At 42.8% G+C, this 20,895-nt stretch overlaps 1 protein-coding gene across 3 annotated transcripts in view; it reads right to left on the bottom strand.

The window, feature by feature from the left end:
* MTA1 (metastasis associated 1) overlaps positions 1-19,517 on the bottom strand; it is a 102,928-nt gene extending 83,411 nt beyond the window's left edge. For all 3 annotated transcript variants that reach the window (XM_066623529.1, XM_066623530.1, XM_066623531.1), the window contains exons 1-2: positions 19,389-19,517; positions 11,531-11,598 (exon numbers count right to left, since the gene is read on the bottom strand). In XM_066623529.1, coding sequence (XP_066479626.1) covers positions 11,531-11,598; positions 19,389-19,416 — 96 coding nt within the window. In that variant the 5' untranslated portion in view covers positions 19,417-19,517. The remainder of the gene's footprint in view (positions 1-11,530; positions 11,599-19,388) is intronic.
* Positions 19,518-20,895: the final 1,378 nt, after the last annotated feature.

Below are 20,895 nucleotides of genomic sequence, written 5' to 3'. Positions count from 1 at the left end.
CAAGAAAGTTCTTCCCCAGGTCTGCTTTACTTTTGCATAGGAAACCCATGTGTATGTGTGATAAATGTCCATTCCACTGTAGATAAACTAGGAGCACACCCTCTCTTTGTAGTTTGTGTTTATGGTTTTCTGTGGCATTTTCTACAACAAAAACCATGGAATATAAAAAACCATGGTTTGCTATGGAATATGACGGAGACCTAAGTACGTTCATGTACAGCAGGGGTGCCCAAACCCCGGCCCTGGGGCCACATGCAGCCCTCAAGGAGCCCCCAGTCTCCGATGAGCCTCTGGCCCTCCGGAGATTTGTTGGAGCCCATACTGGCCTGACGCATCTGCTCTCAGAGTGAGGGTGACTGTCTGACCTCTCGCATGAGCTGTGGGACGAGGGCTTCCTCCACTGCTTGTTGTTTCACATCTGTGATGTAGTAGCAGCAGCAAAGGAAAGGCCAGCCATGCTTCATACAAGGCCTTTTATAGACCTTGAGCTATTGCAACACCTTCATTCATTCATATAAGTTCATCTTTAATATATTCATTTATGTAAACGTATGCAAATTTATGAATGTAAATTAATTCTTCCCCCCCCCCCGGTCCCCAACACAGCGTCAGAGAGAAGATGTGGCCCTCCTGCCAAAAACTTTGGACGCCCTGATGTACAGTATAAGTATACAGGTCCAGCCTTGTTATACATGGATTTTTTATACACGGATTTGACTCATCACGAATGGCCACTGCAAATGAGAAGGAATGTGCTGATCCCTGGAGAAGGGGAAAAATGCACCCCTTTAAAATCAGTTTAAAAAACTGAACAGTCCTTTAACAATAGACTCCTTAATGAGAGGGGGGGAGCAGCTGGCTGACAATCCATCAATCCTTCTCCCTCCAGGCAACCCCTCCCTTCCCCCCTGAGCAGGTGAAAGAAAGGTGATCACTTTGCATTGGTGAAGGGAGGAACTTCATAAAGCGCCTTTCTAAGCTCTTGGAGGATGACTGATTAATGGATTGTCTTCTTCATGACTCTTATGTAAATCACAAAGGTCAGCAAAGCTGTTTTTAAATTACCGGAGCAAAGAAACTTTGTTTTATAAATGGATTTGCTATAGTGCCATTCATTTTTGCCTTTCATGTGAGTGCTTGGAATGGAAACCCACACGAATAATGAAGTTCAGCCTGTACAGTGTTCATGTAAGACAGTGGTACCTTTGCAGAAAACAGTTTTCTAAGCAAGGTTCTACCCTTATAGGTGGATTTCACAATTTCAGAGTATACATCAAATGATTCAAAATAATTGGCAGATTATTCTGATATTCATAATCAGGACATCAGCAAAGGAAGTGTTTAAGAACTCCTAAAGTTTGTTATCCCAGGGCTAAAATGTCATGAAGTGCAAGCACAATTTTAACAGGAACATGAAACAAATCTAAATGTGGTTCAAGGATGTACTTTCTTTACCACAGAATACCATTTTCCAGAACACCATAACTGTTGTTGCATAGTGACCAATTGACCAAGCTGCAAGTCAAGACTTTCCCAGTCTGAATCTTACTTCTGACACAAACTCACTAGATGGCCATAAGCAAGCCAGTCCCTCTCAGCTCCCCAGCAGCAATATGGAAAGAATTACATTTGCTTAAAAAAATGCTGGTAGGGCTACTTCAAAATAGCACAGGTAAAATGCTTTGCACACTTAGAAAGCATTATACACATGCTAGATATTATTATATGAAAAGGAAATGTATAATTTACAAAATTATCATTCACTGAAGTTATACATATGGATTTTTGCAGAATCACTATATTCAGTGAAATTATACAGGCATGAGAGTGTCTGTACATTAATGTTACAGTCTTTTGGTGTTCTACTATTATACAGCTTGAAAATTTTATTCATCACAAAATCCACATGATTTGTCTTACCACCATGAAATTTGCCAAAAATAATCTACATGATATTGGATTTATTCTGGCCATAGTTCAAGAAAAACTCGAGTTAAAGTGCCTTAGTTCATATTTGAAGTTCACAACCAGATCTTTGCCACCACCACCACCCAAGAAATGTACCTTTACTTTTTCTTTTCCTGCATGTAGATTAGATTTTAAAAATCCACAATACATCAAGAATGTGCCCTTCCCTTGAAACTTCCCTTGAAACAGGCAAACCGCTGTATTAAAGCTTTAAAGCCTCAGTTTTAAGTTCCTGCACAGCCTGTATTGGTGGGGAGCTGGACATTGATTCTGTAGGTCCTTTCCAACTCAACGATTTTTATTAAAGTTGCAACACCAGTCATTTTAGCACATTTAGTGAACCATTTAGTGGTTCTTAACCTTATTCAGGTCATGGACCCCTTTGAAAATCTGACAACTATGGAACCCTTCCCCAGAAAAATGCACATATACACATACACACAAAGCCTTTTTTGACTCCAGTTCATGGACCCCCTGAAACTTAATACCTGTTTTGGTGCCTCCTGGAGTCCAAGGCTTTCTCAGGCAAGTTTGTCTAGCAGGTTTCCCTCCCATTAGAGACTGCACTGCAGTGGCAGTGCTTCTTTGTTGGTTCTACTCCAGCCCTACTCCAGGCTAACTAGAGCCCCCTCCCAAAAAAGCAGTCTGGAGTGTGTTTACTCCAGTGTTTATTGTGACACTTCATTCTTTTCAGAATCAAAGCACAAATGAATAAATCAGCACAGTCCAAAGCACCCAAAAGCAGAGCACAGAGACTGACATATTCCTTTGTCTTTGCCTAGAACTCTTTTGAACCTCAAGGCCCTGACTGGCTCCAAGTACAAAGTATTTGCTTCAGTTTTTATTTACCTAGGCTCCTTCTACAGCTCTTTATTGCAAGGAGAGGGGAATGAATGAGGTGCCTTCTTCATATCCCTTCTCCCTAGCTGGGTTATGTGCTTCAATTTGTTCCATATTCACTTTAAACAAATTGGAAACAAAGAAGAATTTTTTTTTTAAAGTTGGTCTCAATCTTAAACTGAGGTTGCAATCCTAGTATACACCATCACCTGGGAATAAGTCCCACCATATGCAGTGCACCTCATTTTAATAATTTTTTTCCATATGTATGGTAACATTACATAATTTTGAGTGTGCGTCCAAGTGGGTAAAAACCAACGATAAAAATACATTTTGTAAATTGGATTGTTTGATAAAAATTGGATTTGCTCACTTTTCTGGTCCAAATGCTTTTTGTTTTAAAAATTCTGAGCAATGATTAGTTTAAGATGTATTATATCTCAAAGACATAATTATGAAATTGGAATTATAAATTATAGTTTATTATGAAACAATATAATCATATAATTTTTTAAAAAATGTTTTTTAAATAGGTCTCAACAGATCTTGGCTTGGGGCCTCAATTTTATGAGGTTCCATAGGCTGCTGTGTAGATTATTTTTGTTAACAGTTCCATCTATGCAAGTAGTCAGTCTAGCACTCAGTTTAGATGAGACTATCCACCATCAAGAACATTTTGCAGCCCTCAAAATTTTTGTCTCTAGAGATACAAGCATGTTAACAGCAATAGACTGAGAGGAGAAATAACAGATGTGATCAACCCTATTCTTTCAAATCTGGATGGAATTTTTTTCCATCAGCATTTGATGTTGGGAAATTCTTGGAAGTCCTATTACAATCTTCAGGATTGCTTTCAATCATCTCCTTTAAAAAAAAAGCTTTATTTTTGTTCTATGTGAATTTAAAAAAAGAGCATTACATGAATATAATGTTATAGGTTGCATATATAAAAAAAGAAAGAAATGTGGGGGGGGGAACACACAAATATATAGATTAATTTTGGTCTTGTATGTATCAACATTTTTCATGTGGCTTATGTTATTATATCAAAGAACAGCCTCCAGATATTCACAAATATTTACATGTGCAACTGTCTCCAATACGCCATTCGCTCAAATGCAAAATATCATCTATCATCTCCTTAAGTAATGCCAATTCCTTTGGAGTATCTATTGACCCTCTGCAACTTTATGGTGCAAAGACTTTACATCCCTTCTCACTTCTTAGTAAAAACTTTCAAGGTCAATGAACCAAGGATCACTAGAGGTGAAGTCAATTTGGATAAGGAGAAGAAGCCCAGGAAGAAATAGGAAGAGAATCCTAAGCTAACAAAATACGTGTGCAGCACTCATTTGATGCATCTCTTGGCCAAAGACTTCTGTGCTCCAGAAATAAAGCCTAGTGTTGTTGAAATTGCAAAATACTTCCATAACAACCACTGTGCAACAGCTGCTCGAAACAAAGCAAAGATGATCCAAGTTAACTCTCAGGATGTGCGATAAAACTCAGTAGTAGACTGTTGTGAGCACTGTATCAAAAATTGGCCTAATTTGATGACCGTTTGTAAACAAGATTGCGAATACTTGTTGACTATTCTGAAGCCTATTTTCATAGACTTCTACTGTGTTCCAGGGAGCACAGTGCAGGAAAACACTATTTTTATTGCTGATGCAGTTGACATTTGGAAGGAATTGAATGAGATCATAAAAAAGGAAATACAACAACAGAATTAAATTGCAGGAATAGAAACAAAAAGCTACTTAGGCATTTGATTCAGCATGGGAAATATGGCATATAAATTTTCAACAAAACCAACCTAGCTCATTTTCTTTCAGATGTTTTCAATTATCAGTAGCAGCACCAATAGCAGCTGAGGAATACAAGTTGACTATGACATGGGCATAAGTAATCTTCCCTCCATGATGTCCACTATAATAAATTTCAAAGTTAAGGGCGAACCATTCAAGAAGCATATGTTTGCTGATGAACTTTTGAAGATAGTTACACTGGTTAACTCGTAGAAGTAATTTAAATGATATACCTAAATTCAGAGACTGTTGAAGTGATCATCCAGCTTAATAGCAGTATTTTCTTCTGCCAGTGCAAAAAAAGTGTACTTCTTCTTTGGACTAGTTCATTCTAAACTGATAAATCATTTGGGATCCAAGAAAGTTTGAGAAAACTTACTTTTCCAGATGATGAACACACAAGAAAAAGATGAAGATTGTTGAGTTGCTGCATGAGCCAAAATTTTAAGTGTCTCATGTTGACTGCTGTACATAATCTATTTCATTTTCATTAAAAATACACTTCGTTTTAAAGTACTCGGGGAGAAATGTAAAACTCTTAACTATCTTTTTAGAGAATTTTTAAAAACCCAAAGACTTGTTAAATATTGTTTGTGTGTTGAACAAAAATCCAAAAAACATTAACATAGTTTTAGTTAAATAAAATGTATGATTATGGCAATTTCCTTAACAGAGTAACAGCCCAATCCTGAGCTGCCCAGAGTGCGCGGCTGCAGCTGCGACAAGAATGGCTCCCGCCGCATCCTGTGTGCGTCAGCCTGCCACGGGCGGCGCCTCGGGAGAAGGGGACTTTCGTCCCCTTCTCTTGGGTAAGGGAAGCAGCCCCGCAGTGGGGTTACTCGCTACTCACTTTACCGCCGACCGAAAGGTCAGCCGTAAGGTAAAGGCGCTCGTGTAGGGCCTTGGATCCGAATACCTTGGATCCGGTGGAGCAGAGCTCCATGGGATCAGTCTCCAACCCTCCGCCCGACACACCTCCCGCCTACCTGTTCTCCACCTCCCCGTCACACCACCTGTTTGAAAAATTTTTTTTTTGCAGATTTCATGATTTGAAAAAGTGTGTTCTCATTCCAAGTTCTCATTTTTATTAAATGCTTAAAAGTGTACTAGGTAGGTGATTTATGTGATATAGTGTCAGCAGACGCAGCCACTGATTTACTTCTAATTGAAAAAGTACCAGTAATACATTTTAATTTATGGAAAACAGAACACCAAAATGTGTTTGCATATTTAACAAAAATAAACACCTCTACTTATACGTAGAGTACATCTCATTCTATTGAAAAAACAAAAAACGAGCATACATTTATGACCATGAAAAAGTTTCAGAGAGACACGATCTTGCCCACAGTGATATAACTTTTTTTGTTTGCTTGTTTTATTTAATTGTATTTTATCTTGGCTGTAGATACATCTTAACATGAGACTGCAAAATTTAAACGAATTGATGACTATGATTTAACGCTCACTGCAGAATTTTGCTACTTTGGCATGGAAGGACTCAGCACCACCAATACGTATAAAGCTATGTATAAATAAAACAACAGCTATTCAAATATAAAGTAGTACTGTACAAAGAAATTGTAGCAAAATAAATATACCTAAAATTCAGTGAGATTCTACAACCAACTTTATAACCTTACAAGACTGTGTACATAATCGACATATATTTATTTCAGAGACTGGATGGTGGGCTAGATCCAGTCACTTTTTTTAGTGAGATCCAGTCACTTAGCCACTTTTATACATAACCTGATCACAAACATATAGAACCTTACAACAACCCAGCGTGAAAAAAGTTTTAAATATTAAACATCTTATGTGCTGCGTGCTCTTATGAGCAACTTCCTATTTAAGCAGCAGTCTATATTAGTGGTTCTCAACGTTTGCCCTCTGCTGTACCACTTCACATGGTGCCCTTTGATGTACCATTTCACATGGTCCATCTATTCAAAGTACCATCAGAAGTAACTGGTGATGACATCATCATTACTTATTTCTGGGTTAGGAGGCCAGATGTGACACAAACACCAGTAGGAGGGCATTTCTGAGCATAGAAAAGCATGCTTTGGAGCTCTGCTTGCCGAGCTGAGCCTCTTATTGCTGTTTCTTGTGTTGTTCCTGGTCTCACTGCTGGGGGGGACCGGACGTGGGCCCAGGGGCCCTGCAAGTACTACCAGACACCATCTCAAGTACCACTGGTGCTACCTGTGCCACTGGTTGAGAAACACTGGTCTTTAATTTAATTTTTTATTAAATCCCCTTATGGAATGATGAGCAGCCCGATGCTACACCAGGGTAGCACCGGCAGCCTGCACGCTGCCCCAGCAATGACTCTTGTGTAAGTGCTGTAAGGCATATTGAGGTGGCTGAAAGGCAAATGGAACCAGCAGAGAGGTCAGCACTAGTCAGAGTGACACAGAGGCCAAGCACCAAAAGATGGCGTAGCTTCGAGGAGAACCACTGGGGCAGCCAGGGCTCTAAACTGAGTAAGGAAACTTATCCCAAGGACACCTCTGACTGCTTCCCTGGCCCTGCAGGATACAGCAGCAGCCCTTTCAGTGCTGATGTACCACAGCACGGCAGCCAGGAATAGGACTGAGTGCTGAAGCACTGAAAATCTTCACGCAGAGTCAGAGCGCTTGAGTTACTGGAACTCTTTCCAACGTGACTCTGCTATATTTAAAGAAAATGTATATCCAATCTTTCTCCAGAAAGGACTCAAGCACCACATGATTAAATAAACCAGGAGGCAATTACAACCCAAAGTTTGACAAATAATTAAAAAGAAACCAAAGGGGATAACATTAGAGGAAGCCAAATTTGGCTTGCTGGGGAAAAAAAACACATTGTCAACTTGCCCCGAACAGACAGGAAACGTGCTGGCTGTATTTCCTGTGGCAGGGAGTTACATAGGATGGGAACCAGCACAGAGAACAGCAAGTCACCATCATACTTCTGCTCTCAAGTCAACTAATTATTTAACTAGTAACCAGAATCTTGAATTGATCTTGGACATAACTGACAATCGATACAGCTGCAGCATCAAAAGCAAAGCATGATCACATAATCTAGAGCCCGATGGAACCCTTACAGCTGCATTTTATACCAACTGACATTTCCAAAAGCTGTTTAAAGGTTGTACCACAAAGAGCTGTGGTGGTCCAGTGCAGTTTCACAGCCCCATACTGGAAGGGGAAGTAACACTAAAACCTTGGCAGATTTGCTGCCTCAGAAAAAGAAGTCCCGTCCCTCCCTCCACAATTCAAGATAAAGCTGGGGCACACTTCTTCATACCATCTCACTGTCTGGTAAGCCCAAAAGGTTCCTACAGTATGGAAGCTATTTCCTTGAGACGCAATCTGGGAAGGCAACTGAGCCTTCATAAGAAGATCCCTGCTGGATCAGGTCAAAGGCCTATCTAGTTCAGCTTCCTGTGTCTCACAGTGGCCCACCAGATGGCACAGGGAGCACACAACACAACAAGATACTTGCATCTTGCCCCACCACCTCTTAGCTCCCTGCATATTGCTAGTCTCGAAAGAATGTCAGGGATGGAGGAGACAGCTCTTGTGCTGAAAAGAAAAGCTGAGCAAGTAACTTATGGCGCAATCCTAACCCGTAATGTCAGTGCTTCCCAGCCAATGGGATATGTGCTGCATCCTGCAATTGGGTGTTACTCACGGAGGCCTCCTCAAAGTAAGGAAATGTTTGATTCTTTACTTTGGAGCTGCACTGCCCTTATGTCCATGCTGGAAAGCACTGACATAAGGGGTTAGGATTGCACCCTTAGACAGATAACCAGGCTTTATTGAAAAGAAACAAAAACAAAAAATGTTCACTAACATCCAGCCCATTAGCGTTCTCAAATACTGATTCAGCATCTCCACAGTCACCTGGATTGAGAGTTGCTTGTCATCAGCATTTTGATTACAGCCAACTTAAATTCTCTAATCTCTCCTATTAGTTTCATTTATGTTAGCCAATATAGGGAACACAATTGATTACAATGGTTTCCAAACTTCTTAGCACAGGGACCCACTTTTTAAAATGACACAGTATTGGGACCCACCTAGCTTTACCAGACTTTTTAAAAAAGGTGATCTAGAAAGAAATAATTTATTTATTTAAAATAACCAGAAAAAAGACCCTCAAACATTTATCTCCCTATATTTACAAACTCTTTCAAACTGTAGAAGCTGAGCTCTTTACAGAGTAATTAGAAGTTACAGTATCTGATTTTTGAACAGCCTCAGGGTTTGAGGCAATCTTTCCATCACCCTTTGGGGACCAACCTAAAATCAGGTCCTGACCCAGCAGTGGGTTCAGGTTCAGGATTTTAGGTTGGACCCACAGTTTGGGAACCACTGACAAAGAACCATGCAGAACACCATAGGCTGAAAGTCAAGGTGCCAAGTAGGCACCTCACAGTAACCTTCCAAGACTTACTGTTCAGAAGGGGCTGAAGTTACTATAAAATAGAGCCTCCAAACTCCACTCCTTCCAGACAGCCCAGAATACCATGCACAATGGTATTAAAAGTCATTGTGAAATTCAGAAACTCCAACTGGGACGTATTTCTCCTGTTTAGTTCTTGGCATAAATAATCTACAATGGCAACCTAGTCAACCTCAATCCCAAAATTAGGGCAAAAGAGAGACTGTAAATGCTTTATTCCAGGGGTGTCCGAAGTTTTTGGCAGGAGGGCCACATCATCTCTCTGACACTGTGTCAGGGGCCAGGAAAAAAAAGAATTTACAATTCAAATTAACATAAATTAACATAAATGAATATATTAGAGATGGAACTTGTATGATTGAATTAAGGTCTTGCAATAACTCAGGGCCTACAAAAGGCCTTGCACAAAGCAAGACTTTGCTGCTGCTGCATCATAGATGTGAAACAGCAAGCAGTGGAGGGAGCCCTCGTCCCACAGCTCACGCAAGAGGTAGAACAGTTGCTCTTATGCTGAAAGCAGTTGTGTTGGGCCAGCACAGGCTCCAGCAAGTCTTCAGAGGGCCAGAAGCTAATTGGAGACTAGGGGCTCCCTGAGGGTTGCAAGTGGCCCCCAGGTCGGGATTTGAACACCCCTGCTTTAGACAATATACAAGAGGACTGATGGAAATAAAATATATGCATATGCAGCTATTCTTACAATTATTAGAGGTGCAATGTTTAACCAATTAACTAGTCAAAATAATTAATTGGAAGGGTCTCACCAAATGCAAAGACTTCTAAAATACATGAGGGGTGGGTGCCAACTCAGAAGGGGCAAATCGTTTCCTCCCACATAGACTAGAGCAGTGGTTTTCAGACTGGGGCGTCGGAAGGCCCTGGCCTCCTTCCCCTTAAGGAGCAGGGAGAAGGCAGTGACACCAGGGCTCCCCGTACCCCAACAGGCTGCTGCAGGGACTGGTGAGTGCATCCCAGTCCCTGCAGCCCTCCAGAGCAGTGTGATCCTAGGGATGGCGTCGCTGCCTCCCCTCCCCACAAGGACTTACAGCAGTGCAAACTCTCCTAGAGAGTTTGAAAACTACTGTACTAGAGAATACCTATGCTAAGACAGTGCTGTTGCAACATGTGCATGATCATTTCAAAGCTCCTCAAGGACAGCAAGTCCTCACTTAAAGTTGTTTCATTCAATATTATTTTAAAGTTGGCCAGTGGTTCTCAATCTTCTGCCCTCTGCATCCTTTGTGGCTGCACATTATAGGACTACTGGAACCCATATCTGGGTCAAGCCAAGTCCACTCCCTTGGTCTTGTCATGCCCCAGAATGCCTTGAAACACAATGGGGCATTGCTCAGTGAGCCCACCACTTGAGAAAGTGTAATTGAGCCAGCTGACAGTAAAATTTGTTTCATTATAAGTTGTTTTGCAGTTTCCAACAACCTATCGATAACACTGAGGATTTGCTGTATGTATTTTTCTCCAACTGTATTATTTTATCCATATACAAAGGAATACAAAATTAAATCAATTCACACCCCAATTCTATATATGATTATTCAGAAGTTCTACTATGCTTAGTGGGGCTTATGCTCAGGTAAACATGAACAGAATTGCAGCCTAAGTTGACTAAAAACAACTAATAAACTAAGTTTACTTTAAATTGTTTAACAGCCTTAATTACTGTATTCTTATCATTCTGTAACCTTTTGTATATTCCATTAATATAACATGCTTTTCAAACTGCACATTACAGAACATTAAACTGTAGAATCAAGGAGTTGGAGGGGGCCTTATATACTGCAGTGGGTCCTCATTATCTGCGGGTTCAGTAGCCATGGCTTTGACAGAGGACCTCCCAGACACACCCTATTCAGAAAAAACTGAAGTGTCTGTAAATTGCTCTGGCAGGCATTCTGTGGGGAGGCTGCACGACACCTCCCCTGCAACCTCTGGTCACAACAGGAAGGTCCTCTGTGAGTTGGACTGTGGATTGATTATCTGTGACATCCAGATTTTTTAGTATCCGGGTGTGGAACCTCCACAGATGCAGAGGACCAACTTGTATAAGCATTGGCCAACAAGCATCTAGAATGATCTATATAGGTGGGCTCTTTTTATTTGTGGGTTCAAAGCCCAAGGGTTTGACTCAACAAAGGTTCCAGATCTGTGGTGGAAGGCCCTACCTGACCTTTGGATGCAACCAGAAGGTGCTGACCTGCAAATCTTGTTATCTGTGGGTTTCAGTATCTGCAGGGATGCTGAGGCCAACTGTATTTTAAAAGGAAAGTAAAAAAATGTGCAACACCAATAGAACTTACAATGATCCCTTATTTCAGACAATGTTAACATGTTATGAGTTCTGTCACTTCACAAAAATTGACAATTATTTCAAAATAAAACGGATAAAACAGAAGATAAAATGGAATTTCAGGAAGTACAGCTGTTATGTACATCATTTTTACCTTATTGAGTTCTTCAATTCTTCGTATCAAATATGGATTACTTGAGGAATTTTCAAAGTAGACGTAATCTGAAAGCGAAAAATCAACAAGGGTTACAGTTTAAAAAGTGAAAATATGAACATAATTTCTTATACGGATATAATCATACCTCCCTTACCAATATCTCTTGCGCTCTCCTTTACCATCTTCATCACTCATTTCATGTCATGTCCAATGCACCTACATCCTTTAAACTGCAATCCTTTATACACTTACTTCCAGTAAATTCCACCAAAATGAAAAGGACTTACTTTCAAATAGATAGGCTTACATCCACAGTATGTTTGCCTTCCTTACTCAAATGCTGTTGCCTACTAACTATGCTGTTGCCTACTCACATCAGCAATTGTTGGCAGAGAACACTACATATCCATAGAAGACTCACTGCTGCTCCCAAACTAGCAACTATTAGACATTGATGTGGTCTTCCAGATTCCAGGATACCCCTTTTTGATATTTGCTTATCACGACATTTCATCCACATTAATTGATGTGACATGGACATATGGTCAGGAGAGGGACAATGCCCAGTTTTATTGGCATTTTTTTAAATTTGTGCAATACTGTTTTTTAATTTATGCACTAGTGCACAAATCATTTAAACACAGGCAACAGTGTTTTACTGCAAATTAGAATCACATCCCCTATGGGCTGGGTACTGTGGTCAGCTCGGCTGCAAAATTTCCAACACTTGGAACTCCAACTTGTAGCAAAAAGATCTACTGGATCCAGAATGTTTAGCAGTCTGTGTAGAGGACAGAAAATGGATAGAAGCCATCCCTATAGATGCTTCATTTACAGACAAACCAACAAGATGATGGCTATGACAGAAAGTGCTGAATTTAACATCCTGGTTGAAAAGGTGATTTAACAAAGGCCTTGATGAGAGAAGTGATGGTTTGTTCACTTGAATACAAAAGACAGGCACAACAGTGAGGTGAATCCAATATGACAACTACAAGTTCAATGCACCATGTCAGTTACAGTTGACAGTTCTTCAAAGTTGATGTATAGCCCATGAACACTAACACAGTTGAAGTGAAGTAGTTTTTTTCTGGAGGCGGTGCTTGAATTCTGCTGATCACCCAAGAAACACCATTATTTCTTGACATTAAAGGAATGCTGTGACTAAAGTCGTTCAATTTGTAAACACCCTCAGTACTGTGGAGATGCCAAAGGAAGCTATCTGTATTGGCAGTGTTTATTGACAATAGCAAACTGGAGATACTTCTAACATTATGGAAATAAGTGTCTTAAGTCCATGGCTACAAACAAGGCACCTTCATAAAGAAACATAAAGATGTTGGGTAATGAAATTGTATGAAAATTTCTGATCAAGTTATCTGATCAGAAATCTTGGTTATCTTCAAGTTATTAATTATTATTATTATTATTATTATTATCTGATCAAGGGAGGGCATCAGGATGCAGGTCTCTTGTCTTGTGTGCTCCGTGGGGCATTTGATGGGCCACTGTGAGATACAGGAAGCTGGACTAAATGGGCCTAGTCCAGTGGGGCTGGCCTGGTCCAGCGGGGCTGTTCTTATGTTTCTGGTTTGGATGAAAGTGTTGTTATCCCACATACAATATTGGAACATAGGCCACGATCTCTCTTCGGTACCATGAAGAATCATAAGTAGAAGTCCCAATAAGGTTGACTGAGGTACAATTGACAAGATCAATGGTACCTTTCCAGAGAATGAGCCTCTTTTTCCTGGAAGACATTGAACATGTGAAACACATCTGATGGTGGAAGGAATGCAAACTCTATGCAGTGTTCTTCAATCTGTGGGTCGTGACCCCAATGAGGTCATGATACCTCATTTGGGGGGTTGTGGCAACCTTTCAAAGCCTGTGTAAGAGAAGGCTTGGATCCAATCCAGTACCGATGCTGCCTTATCAAAACTGAGTTCCTGATATAATGCTGCACAGGCTCGTCTCACTGTTTTGCCTGGCTGCTACCTGATAGGGTTGTTGTGAAGACAAGACTGGGGGGGGCGCGGACGGACAGGGCAGGCAGGTCCCAAGAGGGGGGCAGGACTAGCAGAGGCAATCATCTAGTGATCTGATGCAACCAACATTTTGGACTCTGCAGAATACTTTAAACCAGTGGTTCCCAAACATTTTAGCACTAGAGTCCACTTATTTAAAATGACAGTCTATCAGTACCTAGGTTTACCAAAAAGGAGATCTAGAAAGAAATAATTTATTAAGTAATAGTAAGGAAAATAAGAAATAGACCTTAAAGCATTTATCTCCCTACATTTACACATGCTTGCAAATTACAGGAACTCAGTTCCTTGAAGGGCAGTTAGCTTGCAAACTGCAGGAGCTGAGCTCTTTGCAGGGCAATTAGCAGCTACAGTATCTGATTTTTTTCAACCTCATGACTTGAGGCAATAAGTTATCTGATCTTCCCATCACCCATTGGCGACTCACCAAAAATCAGGTCGCAACCCACCACTTCTGCCCAACCCAGTTTGGGAACCACTGCTTTAAACAATTCCCCTTTAAATCACCGAGAGTCAGTAACACTGTTGCTGGCAGCAAGGAATTGGACTAATTTTGGTGTTGTGGAGGCTGGTGAAAAATATTTGTGGAATGAAGTTAAAGAATATTAATTAATGGAGTCAGGATCTTTGCAGCAGATGGGCTTGCTTAGATTACGAAGAGGGTTGTGATCCTCTTTCCTTGGGGGATAGCTTTAAATACACCTGCAATATGCCTGATCCCAGTAAGACTTATACTGTTGGAATCTTGGACAAAATCTTGTTTTGGTTTTGATCTTGCTGGGAAAGAAGTGCTGAGCCTGAAGGTTCTGGCTGTAACTTTGGTCCTCCTTACATATCAGTCACTGAACTGAAGAGTCCCTCTCCATCAAAAGGTTAGTCTTTGATGCATAACTTGGGTGTTTAGCAAGACATTGTCTACTCAGAGCAATGGAGCTGGTCATAATTTCTGAAGAACATTAAGATGCTTCACCATGTTCATTTGTTTCTTGGCTACTCTGGATACCTCAGATTGGAATGACTGGATAATCTTGTAATGATCCTCCAATAACGCCCCCCAAATTTGGAAGATTTCTCCCAGAAGCATGCTGAATCTGATAACTTGCCATTCATAAGAGAAAGTTGGCAATCTGAATGTTTATGGCAACGGTTGTGTAGAATTCAACTTCTTACTCTCAAAATCCATGCAAGCAGAGCGAGTATGACAGAAGCATGCTGTACTATAAGGGAGGTCAGCCTCGGATGGTTAAAGAGAAAGAAGCAACCCTCTGCCCTTTTCTCCAACTTCCTTGAAATGGGCAGTATAGAAGAGAGCTTCTCCCAAACTTCCTTAGCTGCTTTAAGAAGACTGTGAAGCATAGGTAAGGTCACACAGCTATAGGCCTGTTTGAAAAGAATTACAGACTAGCTCATCTATTATTTTCTAGACTGTTGGTACTTCATGTCAAATGTTGAGGCTATACCAATGATATTTAAAAATAGGCTCAGGGTCCAATCCTATCCAACTTTCCAGCACAGATGCAGCCACAAGGTAAGGGAATAAATGTTCCCTTACCTTGAGGAGGCCTCTGCGACTACGTCTCCAAATAGGATGCAGAACACACCCCGTTGGTGCAACTGCATCAGTGCTAGAAAATTAGATAGGCTTGAGCTCTCAGATCCTATGTTGGAAATGCTGACTTTCTGCCCTTCTGCCTTTAACCTGGTAATCAGGTGATGACTGAAAAGGTATAATAGAGATGGACATACCAATTCAGATTTTCCTTCCTCTGTCAAGCCTGAAGATGAGAGAGAGGAAGGAATCATAGGTGCCATCAGGAGAGAAGGTAGAATCAACCTGAGTGTGGAAACCAAGGTGATTGGGATCAATACTGGTCACAGTAAATGGTTATGTTGCCAGTACAGACTTCAGTCTGTACAGTGGTGTTGACTATTGAGATAATAATGTATAACTGAGTTACACCAAGACAGTTGCTGTTGGCAAATTCCATGAGCCTATGTTTGCAGATGGGAGTGGTGGCTGGAGCAGCAGTGATGAGATCCGCTGGCAAATCAAACAGGATTGGCCCAAGGTGCTTTTCTCCAACATTAGTACAGAAACAACCCCCCCATCCATGGGGGATAAGTTCCAAGACCTCCCGTGGATGACCAAAACCACAAATAGTAGCAAAACCTATATACAATACAGTATTTGCAGATGGCAGGCTTTCAGGAGCCACAGATACAGGGGGGCTTAGGGGGTTAGGGGGTGCTAGCTAGGTTGGCTAGCACTGAATGAGCGCGTAATCCAAGTACCTTAATGCTGAATCTCAATCTGAGGGATGGTGTGACACTCTAAGACTACAATACATCACAACCTCATATGCAAAGTCAAAGATGCAGTAGAGCCTACATCACCACAGAGGAGCAAGAACAGACTTCAGGTGGTTTCTTGGTTCTTGCTGGTCTGTTATGAGAACTTTTTGTAGCGGGCACAAATGTCGACAACATGGCTCAATCCCAAACAGAGACAGCAAGAGTCATGGTTTCAGAAGACGGGAGTTTAGCATCCCATGTTGGTGACACTGCTGCCCAACCCTCCATCCTCAACAGTTTTGAGTAGCAGTTTTATGTAGATGTGTATGCCTAAAGTTTATTAAAGTTGGCTATGACTTCAAATTAAAGGCCTCAAACCAAGACCTACTCATTAATCCCAGTGCCTACACTAGATAATTCAAACTTGGATACGTCTATATTCTGAGGTTTAATGGGTTGCCATCCAGTACTGCTCCTGACTAAAGTATGGTATGCATAAATATCAGTCAAAACTAAAAACCTGTTTTTACTAAGATCCAATGACCATCCTACCCCTCAAGAAGTTCACTAAAATAGAGCCCAGCTTTACTATTGAGATTGTTGGCAACCTTCAGTCTCGAGAGACTATGGTATCGCGTTCTGTATGGTGGTTCTGGCACAGCGTCTAGTGTGGCTGAAAAGGCCAATTTGGGAGCGACAATCCCTTCCACACTGGGAGCAAGTGTAGTGTGTCCCTGGTCTGTCTCCAGGGACACACTATTGAGATATACTGTTGAGATATAGGAAACTGATTCAGAATTGTTGAGAGAGAAATTACATCCTGAACAACAGGAAAAAAAGCTTGGGTGAATGAAACAGTACTATACAAACAAAGCAAAATCAAATATTATTAAACCATAGTTTCATGATGATATAGATATACTTACTTGGAAGTAAATTCCACTGTATTCAGTGTGCCTTACTTCCTAATAATGGTGGTTACTGCAGCAATCTCATATTTTTACACACCAATGCGATTACTTATAGCACACCATATATGCATATGGTACTTTACAAACAAACAAACATTAGGTCCCTGTCCCAAGAGGCTCATAAATCAAACACAAGAGAGATAAAGGAAAGAGTGTGGAGTGGAAACAAGGATAAACTGGGACAGAATACACAGTTGTTGCCATTTACACAAATCTTATGTTTAACTAAGATGCAGCATGGGCACTAGGGACTTCAGGCAAAGGCTTCACAGAAGTGTGAGGAGGAATTTAAAGGAAATAGAACTGAAACTGGAGGAAGCTCCAAGAATGAGAGCAAAAAAGGGAGAAATGGTGGAGTTATTTGAAGGAGGAGAAAACCTTCAAAAGGCTCAGAATGGTAGAGATGCAAGAGACAGGGCTGCCCCATATGGATGCCACATCTAAGGAGGTGCCATTCATACATCTGAATGGAAGGAAGGAGATCAGCAAAATGGGTACCTTTTTCTAGCCTGCATAAAGGTGCCTTTTTCAGATGGGCACATATGGGCTGGGGAAAGCTCTGGATGAGCACAACTGTATTGCAACACAAGTGGAAAGATATAAGAGGGACAAAGCAATGGAGGTGTACAAAGAGAAGGGTTACCTCAGCAGTTTCTGCATGATCTAGGAAGGGACAGGGAACTGATGTAGAAATTTATGGAGGGGGAATCACATGGTCAGAGTAAAGGGACAGATGAATATTTTTGAAGCAAAGATATAGATTAGATACACAAAATATGTCCAACTTAAGGGCAACTTTCTGCTCCCAAGTACAACTTTAGTACTATTGCAATAGTAAGAGTCGTGTTATCCAAAACACTGGCTTTCACCAATGAAGTTCTCTTGATCTGATGGATCACCTGCTCCTACACAAATCTGCCTGTGTGCTAATATCTTCTTGAACCCCTGCTCTAAGTGCCCCCAACTTAAGAAGTAAGATGTGCACGACTACTGCAGAGAGATGTTTTTTTCAGTAGCAGTAGCCCAAATATTCAATACCTTTCCCAGATACATCAGGTGCCATCTCTCTTCTAGGCACTATTAAGTGTTTATTTTATTTTATTTTAAATTGCCTACCCCAGATCTTTGTCAGTACCCAATGTGTGCTAATTTCACTGCTTTACTTACTTGATAAAATCATTGGCTGATAGATCTACTTATGCTTTGTTTATTTACATGATCCTGGTTTCAGTTCTTAGGAAGCCTATATTTGTGGGAAAGGCAGCATATAGGTATTTTAAATAAATAAAATAAAGAATCTAAGGGCCCTATCCTATCCAATTTTCCAGTGCTGGTGCAGTCAAGCAAATGGGGGATGCAGTGCATCCTGTGGTGGGGAAGCAGTCACAGAGGCCTCCTCAAGGTAAGGGAACATTTGCTCCCTTACCTCAGGGTTGCATTGAGGCTGCACCAGTGCTGGAAAGGTGGATAGGATTGGGCCCTAACAGCCATAACTCCCACACTTCCCTGGGAGTAAGCCCCATTAACTCTAATGAGATGTACTTCTGAGTAGATATGCATAAGGATTGGGCTGGCAGTCAGCAGTATACCATAAAAGCACAATGATGCTGAGACATACATGCCACTTCAAAGACTAACATTTGACCAACATTTTACATCCTATTTTTGAACTAAAAGAAGACTAAAGTGAACATGATGGAACAGAGAACTACAGGGAGGGAAGGAAAAAGGAAGAGAAGGAAGGGAAGCAGGACAAGAGCAGAGTTTGGTCTCCCTGCAGTGGATGGAAGCCTCCACCAACCCATAAGAAGAGCCCTGTTGGATCAGGCCAAAAAGCCCATCTAGTCCAGCTTCCTGTATCTCAAAGTGGCCCACCAGATGCCTCAGGGAGCACACAGGCAACAAGAGACCTGCATCCTGGTGCCCTCCCTTGCATCTGGTTTTCTGACATAGCCTACATCTGGAACCAGGAGGTTGCACATCCCCATCAGGGCTTGCAACCCGGGATGGCCTTTTCCTCCAGAAATCTGTCCAGCCCCTTTCAAAGGCATCTCTAGGCCAGGTGCCATCACCACATCCTGTGGCAGGGAGTTCCACAGACCAACCACACGCCGGGTCAAGACACGTTTTCTTTTGTCTGTCCTGCAGGCCCAGGCAAGGCTTTCCCCCTCAACGGGGCTGCACAAAAGGGCAGGCGGCAAGCCCAGAGGCTGAAGTGGTGCCAGTGCCCCAGAAGGGCCTCGCAGACAATGCACGTTCAGGGCCAGGCTGCCTGCAGGCGCCACTGCACGTTCCCTTCTTGGAACGGAGGAGGCAGCGAGGCGCGGGCGCTGCCGGAGAAGGAGCTCGGGGCGGACAACGGGGGTGCCAGGGGGAGGGGGAGGAGGAAGGGCGCCCGCCCCAAGCGTGGCGCCCCGAGGGCGGCGTGCCCGCCCGCCCGGGGCCAACTTCTCCCTCGGCCCCGCAAGTCCCTTCACAAAGCAGGCCCGGCCCAGCCCGGCGCTGAAGCCGGCGGGAGGCGGGGAGCGCGGGGCCGGACCTCACCTCCGACGCGGTACATGTTGGCAGCCATGCCCAGAGCCCGGGAAGCGGCTCCTCTCCGCCGACGCTGCCCGGAGCCGCTGGAAAATGGAGACCGGAGGAGAAGGAGAAGAGGAGGAGGAGACCAGGCGAGGGAAGGGAAGGGAAGGGAGGGGAAGTGCGCGGGCCGGCTGAATTAAAGGGGCCGCGCCAGCTGCACGACGGGAAGGCGCTGGTTGGCGGGGCTGGGCTGGGCTCTCCGTCTCGCCCGCGGGGGCGACCGTGGCTCGGGCCCTGCCAGGCCCAGGAGGCCCCGAAAGCCCCTCTCCTGTCAGCCTTCGCCGAAGGCGCGAGGCCCGGGCTGGAGCTCAGCTCTTCTTCAGCGCATGAAGGCAGGAAAGAGCGTCTCTGAGCATGTGAAGAGAACCTTTGCACAGCCCCATCCTAGCCACGCTTTCCTGGGAGTGAGCCCCACTGCCTCCAATGGGACTGACTTCTGAGGAGGCAGGCAGAGGAGGGGCTGTGAGGCTGCAGTCCTCTCCACACTTTCCTGGGAGGAAGCCCCTTTAACACTAATGGGACTTCTGAATAGACAGGAAGAGGTTTCAGCTCTGAGCTGGCACACCATGGTAGCCATTGGCGGCAGCTGGTGAGGCCAGTTTCTTTGTCTCATACATGGTGTCCATCCCAACTGCAGGTATAGTGGTTCATGTGTACAGTACTCACATACACAGTTTTCTTGTGTGCACGTATGCTTTTGTGTAACCACTGGATAGATGGGGCTCCTCAGCCTGGGAAGGCAGCTCATCTGAGAGAAGGAAAACTCTGATCCCAAACCTCCACTGCCTTGTGGCTACATCCAGTTATGGAAAAGGCTTCAGGAGTCAACCTCAAGGCAAAATCCGGAGCCGGAGTCCCTGAGGCAGTTCATGGCTGAACACAGTCACGTTCTGGCAACTCCTGCATCGCTGGAACCAACCGTACTGGCTTCTGCCTTTCCATTGGACCATTTCAGCGACGTGGAGAGGGGGGATTTGCTGCATGGGTAACAGCCTATCCTCCATACCTACTTTACCCAGGCTTCGCGCACTGGAGAGGACACTCTGTTCCAGAACCACCATTCAGAGCGTGACACCATAGTCTTCCGAGACTGAAGGATGCCAACTCAACCACTGGATGCCAAACAAAAAGCCTTCACTGACACGTTGGCCCTAAGTTGGGCACCTTGACGTTTATGAAATTGTGCCAATGAATGAAGCCCTTTGAGCACATAGAAGCATTACATGAATACTATTATTCTCTACTAAATACCAATTTCCATAGTTATCATAGATCAGGGCTGTCCAACTCATTTCATACTGCCTGCCGAATGGCATTCATGATGCCTGCTGAGGACTGAAAGTGATGTCATTAGACTGGAGTGACATCATTAAACAGGTTAAAACCACAAATAAGCACTCTGTTCTCATGTAAGAAGTCAGCTGCAAATGACAGAAGAAAAAATAAACAAATCTCAATCGTATTTCAAGAT

This window comes from Tiliqua scincoides, chromosome 4 (assembly GCF_035046505.1).
Source record: "Tiliqua scincoides isolate rTilSci1 chromosome 4, rTilSci1.hap2, whole genome shotgun sequence".
NCBI classification, from domain to species: domain Eukaryota; kingdom Metazoa; phylum Chordata; class Lepidosauria; order Squamata; family Scincidae; genus Tiliqua; species Tiliqua scincoides.
This window is presented reverse-complemented; position numbering and strand designations above follow the sequence as displayed.